At 37.8% G+C, this 7,199-nt stretch overlaps 2 protein-coding genes across 2 annotated transcripts in view; one reads left to right on the plus strand and one right to left on the minus strand.

Annotated features, from left to right (window-relative positions):
- Positions 1-260, plus strand: part of LOC121915937 (RH-like protein) — a 32,214-nt gene extending 31,954 nt beyond the window's left edge. Inside the window, exon 11 of the mRNA XM_042440591.1 lies at positions 12-260. Coding sequence (XP_042296525.1) covers positions 12-38 — 27 coding nt within the window. The 3' untranslated portion in view covers positions 39-260. The remainder of the gene's footprint in view (positions 1-11) is intronic.
- Positions 261-1,822: 1,562 nt separating this feature from the next.
- Positions 1,823-7,199, minus strand: part of TMEM50A (transmembrane protein 50A) — a 7,950-nt gene continuing 2,573 nt past the window's right edge. The window contains exons 3-7 of the mRNA XM_042440600.1: positions 6,329-6,441; positions 5,023-5,090; positions 4,079-4,171; positions 2,969-3,038; positions 1,823-2,130 (exon numbers count right to left, since the gene is read on the minus strand). Of these exons, the coding sequence (XP_042296534.1) occupies positions 2,085-2,130; positions 2,969-3,038; positions 4,079-4,171; positions 5,023-5,090; positions 6,329-6,441 (390 nt within the window). The 3' untranslated portion in view covers positions 1,823-2,084. The remainder of the gene's footprint in view (positions 2,131-2,968; positions 3,039-4,078; positions 4,172-5,022; positions 5,091-6,328; positions 6,442-7,199) is intronic.

Below are 7,199 nucleotides of genomic sequence, written 5' to 3' on the forward strand. Positions count from 1 at the left end.
CTTTTCTCTAGTTCCCACATTTAGCTGTTGGATATTGAATACAGTACAGCCATCAAGTTTAAAGGAAGCTAGGCAGCATTATTTTCTATTTGCTGTCACCAGAATGTGTAAAGTGAGACTTTGTATCTGTTTGCTTAAAGCTGCCCCAAATTCTTAGTTTATCTTTCTGCAAGAAAGAATTGCTTGCAAGGCTAAATGAATAACATTGCTGCTTCTTTTTAAGAATATTTGTGATCCACATTCTTTTATGTAATATATACTATGTACAGTGGTACCCCGGGATACGAATTACCCAGCTTACGAATTTTTCGGGATACGAAAAAATCCCATAGGGATTTATTGTTTCGGCTTACGAAGGTTTTTTCGGGTTACGAAAAAACCTCGGCGCTATTTTCAATGGAGCCGCGGCAGAGCCGCGGCTTTTTTTCCATTAGCGCCTATGGCAATTCGGCTTACGAAGGTTTTTCGGGTTACGAAATTAGCCGCGGAACGAATTAATTTCGTAACCCGAGGTACCACTGTATATAGCTTATTCTTTAATAGGATTTTTTTTTGGGGAGGGGTGAGGTACAATGTCATGTTAAATTTCAATCTTTTAAGACTCCCTCGCATACACACAAAAAAGCACTGTGGTTTTCACAGGATGCAGGAAAAAACTCCTGCATCTTAAGTAGCAAACTATTGCCGTCTAGTTGCTGTTGTTGTTGGACTGTACCTCCCATCCTCCCTTAGGGCTGATGAGATTTGCTAAAGAGCCACACAGCCTCTGTCTTCACCAGCTGTTGTTATCCACCTCAATCCAATACAGGGAGAGGCGGGATACAAATAAATATTATTATTATTATTCCAACTACCCTGTGATGATTAAAACAACTACTTATCAGACAGCTTGGAACTGCCATCTCCACTTTCCGTTTCTTCTATGGCTTGGGCTTGATCCTTTCTTCATCTTGACACTGATCACTGGAATCAGCTGCCCTCTGATAAAGAGCAGCATGATCCTCTGTTTCAGAGGAGTGTGGTGTTACCTGAGCCCCCTAACCCTTGTATTTAATGTCAGAGGGCCCAGAGGTTAGTAGATGTTACAAAGAATTTGGAAGGCTGAGGTTTAATTCCACAAGACCAATAGCTTCTGCTTGGAATACAACTGCTGAAGAGAGGTTAGTGCACCAATGTCTTAGAGGCCCAAATGAGAGCTCTTTCCAAAATGGGAGCAGCCTCTTTGCGTCTTTCCTATTTTAAGAAACCAATACTATTAAATATTAGTGCCTAAATTTCCTTGTTTTGCTCCCTTCATAATTTCTCTCCCCCGTCCCCTTTTTTGTTTGCTTTAAAGCTCTAAACCTAAGAGTGGAAACTATCTTGTTTTTATTCCCCTGTAACCTGCTCTTGGAACCTTTTTAACTGAGAGGTGGGGCATAAATGATTTAAATAAGTTGCAGGAGGCAGAGAGGCAGCGCGATTAAGTTGCCCTTGAAGGATAATTGCTCTATTTTAAAATTTTTCACTAATCACCTTCTAGTTAATGTTGTACAGAACCCCATACACAGTTGGAAAGCTTCTGAATCACTACCCTGGTTCCCTGCAGATGTGTTGACTACAACTTCCAGCAGCCACAGCTCCACACATCTGAAGGATGCCAGATTGGGAAAAGCTGCACTATGCCACTGATTATGGAGAATATGCATGATTCCAATAAATCCATGCATGTTTACACCCAATTCATTAAAAAAAACCACCCACAAATCCCTTAAATTTTGTCCCTTACTCGGGAACAGTAACTATATTATGAAGGCACATCATACATAAAAGAGATATGAAATAAATGTTTATATAGTTTAATATTCATTATAACAAACACATTCAGCAAGAGGACTTAAGGCCCTCTTTTACTTCTCAGTTTTACATCTATCATACAATGAAATGTTTAATGTCAGAAGCTACATGTAGAGAACAGAATAAAAAAAATGGAAATGTGTTTCATGATTTAAAAGTGTAGACAGTTCTCATTTTCAGTGATATCAGAGGGTAAGTGTTACAAAATGGAAGTGTGTAATTTAAAATAGTAGGGCAGACTCTGTCACTTATTGCCACAAATCTTCTGTGCGACCAAACTTGAAGACCAAACCTCTGTAAATGAAAGATACACAAGTTTTAAAATGTTAGTGAAACCAAGGAGAAAATAAATGGGCATAAACAACTTTCAGAGACTGCTTCCAACAGTAACTGGGATGCCTAACAGGAAAATGACACAAAGAGATATTTCCTATGGGGAGATATGGTAGGCAACTTGGGGATGCCAGAGCTACCTTTCATGTTTTGGTAGGATAACGAATTAATATCACACCCCATCATTTATGACCTACATATGATGAAAAGGTGAGTTCCCCCCACTTCACTGTAGAACCACAAATAACACAGCTAGAATTAAGCCCTTAAATCTCACCCATTTCAGTAGAAAAATTAAGCATGCACTTACTTCTGTTTCAGAGGGGATGAACTATTTCAAAGAGTTTAACTGTAGTTTTTTGTGAGTTTGTTCTAGAAGAGTTTATTCCTGATGTTTTGCCATCATTTGTGGCTGCCACAGACGTTGGTGAAATGTCAGAAATAATCTCTTCCAGAACACGGCCACATAGCCCGAAAAAACCACAAAAAAGTATGGATGCCGGCTGTGAAAGCCTTCGACCTCACAGTTTAACTGTTGCTACCTTTTCTGTGAACTAATACCTGTGTATGTACCTTCCTGAGCAAAGAAACCACCCCACTCTAATGCAAAGCTTGTTCTACTAGATTAAACTGTGTAGCTAGTACATAAGATTCTCTTGGTGCTTTATTTCATCTTTATACTACTTTTGCCATTTTATTCTCGGACTGTGATTTACTGTTGGTTTTGATGTTGCAAGTTACTAATTTTTGTGTGGTTTGCCTTATGTGATTAAAGAAAGAAACAGATATGTGTGCTTACCCAAAAAAGATAAAAGCATTTTGGAAAAACACTGCTATTCCTGGGTATACAGCTGGTTTATCTGGTTTGTCTGAGAAAGAAAAAAATGTTTAGTTTGATTGCCAGATGTCTATTCCTAGACCTAAGCCCCACCAATGTCTACCTGATCTATTTTGTAAATGCTGAAGGCATTACCAGATGGCTATTTATGATGCCATTTCTTTTTTATTTATTTACTCGCAGTATTTTTATATCACAATGATTCTCATATTGGTTTACAGTAACAAAACCATTGATTAAAACAATTCACTTAAAACCATTTATGTTTGAACAAGAAAGCAGAACAAATACATATTAAATCTGTACAAAATGTATCAACTATATATCATAAACCAAATGTTGGTATCTCATGTGTACTTTTACACGTTCTTTCAACCAGGCACTGAGGCTATAATAATAAATGTACTTAACAAATAATCTCAGTGCGAATTCTCAGGAAATGTGTATGACTGGACTGACAGTGCAATGAATTACAATGAATCCTATGCAATGAAATACATTTACTGCAATCAGTGGGGCCTTTTTCCCTGTAAATATCTGCAGGACTGTTGCTTGAGTAATCTATGTTTACCACATTTATAGTCTGCCTTTATCGTTTAAAGCACAAGAACATAAGAGTTCCCAGGAACTTCCTATTCAGTCACTGGTAAGATCCAGAACCAATTAATTTAATCAAGCTTGCTATATTTTGATCCTTTGGACCATAGTCCTCCATAGGCAAAAGTTTACAGAAAAAGAAAACAACCCCATGGCAAACGTAACCCCTGGAAAAGTAACACCTCAGGTCCATTCTCTGTCCAGGGGAATTCCATTTCATTATTATTTACATACTATCATTAACTGGCACCTTTAGAAGAATTTCAAAAGCAAAAGACAGAGCCCTGCCCAAAGGAACTTAAAAATTCAACAAAAGAATTTATAATCCACCATTTATATTTACATGCTAAGGCAGAGATGGTCAGCTGGCCCTCTTTGGCTATGCTGCAGATTTAGGCTGCTGGGAGTTGCAGTCGAACACCTAGACATTGCCTACCCTGCGGTAAGGTGTTCATTTCAAAGGTTGATGCCTACCGTTAATAACATAGCCTCCAAAGAGGACCCACATGGAAGCAATCAGAGATCCAAAAGCCAACATGAAGCCGATGAACAGCCAGATGCGAGCACCTTCAAAAAACAAACACAGACATATTTTATTTTTAAGATTAGCGGCTCCACTGTTGTTGTTTTTTTGTACTAGGACAAAAAATGGATGCCTGTGTAAGTTTTGTAAAACATCTGTCTATTAGGCAAAGTCTACATTTTTCACATTTGAAAATATCATAATGCAATGTTTAAAGCTTTGCGAATTTGAGATACCATATCCTTAAACTCTTTTCCTTTGTGAAGGAAAGATTTTTTCATTACTACACCTACAATACCCTCTTCATTAGTGTCCAATGGAGTGGAGTGTATGGGGCCAGGGACATCAAAGTTTAGATCCCTGCATAATTATCAAGACAGCATAAAGATATGTATAATTTAGCAAGTTTGCTAAGAAATATATACCATGTAATTTATACATGTATACACTTTCTTCAGCAAAACAACTTAAGAGAAAATCAGTTCTTTTCATTTCTGCAGAAGCAGCTGTGGAGAGTGCTGTGAATTGTCCCATGTGACGCTACTAGCTTAATTTCTCCTGGTTCTTTATATAGTTTTTTAAAAAAATTAAAACTGATTTTCATGCTCTATAAATAAGGCACCAAATGAATATTCCAGTGATGGAACATGCATGCTGTGCTTAAAGAAGCAGTGCTTAAAACAAAAGAAGTAGTCCACTTGCCCATAGGACTGAACTTGCCCAGTATGTCTTGCCAAAACAAGGAGATGGAAATCCAGGAGGAAAGCAGCTAGCTTTAAGCTGCATGAAAGGAATTTTACTATTTGACAGGTATGTATGTGAAAATGAGACTGCTTCTGTGGTGAACCATAAACTGAATGCAGCAAGAGTTGAAAAATTCAAACAACTAGATTACCTGTTTGTCCAAGGCAGCCCTCACTATAACTGTCCCCACGCACTTGTCCATTTGAGACTGCATTGATCCTATACAAAGAAAACAGAACAGAGCTCAACACATTTAGCACTTTGGGACATTCAAAGAACTCCACATGTATTATAACCCTGTTGCAATCCAAGGAACATTGTAAAACTGGATTATATCATTATTCTATGTTACTGTTGAGGGTAAGAGGGTAAGATTAGGCAAATATCTAATGTTATTTGGCAAATTCATTGCAGAGGTAAGATTTGAACAGAATTTTCTGCTTTACAACTACTGCTCTGCTGCAAGAGCTCTCTGTGAGTTAGAGTCCACTGTGTCCATCTGCATAACATTTCATTTAATACCAACTGTTTTAAAAATGTACACTGATCAGAATAAAATTTGAAAAACATACTAAATGGTACTGCTGTTGTTAGACTGGAGTCACATATCTGGTCACAGCGACATTATCAGTCTGAATGTTCCACACTCAATATTGCATCATATCATCATGAACACAACCCAGTCCATGCTGCATGTGGATTTTCTTGTGACTAACCTGGGATCACTTGCACCAGGTTGCAGAATGGAAGATGCAAGTGGCTATTTGGGGACAAGTTTTTTTTTTAAAAAAAACCATTTACCTGTTTAAAAATTCTGATACCATGGAGATAGGATGGTTCAGTTATGAGCACTGCTTTTTTGTGTGCATCTTTTCAGTATGTATGTTCTTATTTCTCTAGCATGGCATGATCTGGGCCCCAAATACATCAGATTCTGTGCAAGTATATGCAGTTTTAAATTACGGTGAAATAAAAGGGCAAATATGAATTCTTTTGAACTAAATAAAGCTATCAGTCAGTAACCATATGCCCATTTGCTTGGAATAAGCCCAATGACATTATGAAACTTACATCTGAGTAAACATGCCTAAATGAGGTTATAACACAGCACAGAATACTTTAGTTCAACCCTACATCTTTAACTTCTTTCCAATAACCTATGTTACTGTTACTCAAAGTGGTGGTCCATGGACCATCACTGGAGCATTTCCGGTAAAGAAATAAATAATGGTACCCAGTGGGCACAAATACGTACTGGTCCCTGGCACAACGATTAAAAATAACCACAAACTCCTACATCAGACAGGTGAAGAAACACTGAGCTACACATCACCTGGCCGAATGGATTCATTTTATCAAAACAAAGAGCAATAAATAATTTGTTTAAATACAGGAAATTTTTAATATAGGTTCTCCAAAAAAAATAGTAATATTGTTGAATTGTGTATTATACATACATTAGAAATGCAACCGTAGCTATGACTCCACATGCATGATATGAATGGTTGAACTGTTTTGAATCTGGATATTTAACAGCTGCATCTATGATAATCCACCAACCTGTAAAAAACTATTTGAACACAATTATCAACACAATGCTGACATAAAGCTATTACCATGCTTATCAGACATTCATTGAAAGTGGCTACAATAAGGAGCCAGCGAGGGAACATTTCAGTTGTCAAGGACGCAGAAAAAACAATCTTTAAAGGCTCTAAAAAGGAAATTACTATGTTAAATTGCTGCACTATAGTTTTGTCAGCAAATTTGACTCTTTTGCACTGGTTGCTTTCTTCCAAACAAAAGAAGGAAAGATGAAGACTTTGTAGAAAGATACCATTGTCATGAATTTCTATCCTTGTGAATAGTTTATTTATTCATCTTGTTCTCAGGTTTTGGCTTTGTATATAATAGGAGTGGTACATGTGGCCCAAGGACCAAAACACACTGCAGAAATAATCCAGTTTGAGACCACTTTAACTGCCTTGGTTCAATGCTAGGGACTTCTGGGAACTGTTGTTTTGTGAGACATTTAGTCTTCTTTGTCTGAGAGCTCTGGTGCCTCAATAAGGGTTCCCTATCGCTGAGCCAGGGCAGTTAAAGCGGCCTCAAACTGGATTATTTCTGCAGTGTGTTTTGGACCCAAGTGTCTTAAATCTGAAACTCCTATCAGGGCCTGGCCAGGATTCCCAAAAAGTTCAGAAGTAGGGAGCTGCAGCCCCAAAACAACAAGTTGCCCACAGCCGATGTATGATGTTACAGACTTTACATGTTACACTCTATGGCCTTTTGATGCAACATGGGTATTACGCATCTCACAGCTGATAA

Source organism: Sceloporus undulatus, chromosome 9 (assembly GCF_019175285.1).
Source record: "Sceloporus undulatus isolate JIND9_A2432 ecotype Alabama chromosome 9, SceUnd_v1.1, whole genome shotgun sequence".
NCBI classification, from domain to species: domain Eukaryota; kingdom Metazoa; phylum Chordata; class Lepidosauria; order Squamata; family Phrynosomatidae; genus Sceloporus; species Sceloporus undulatus.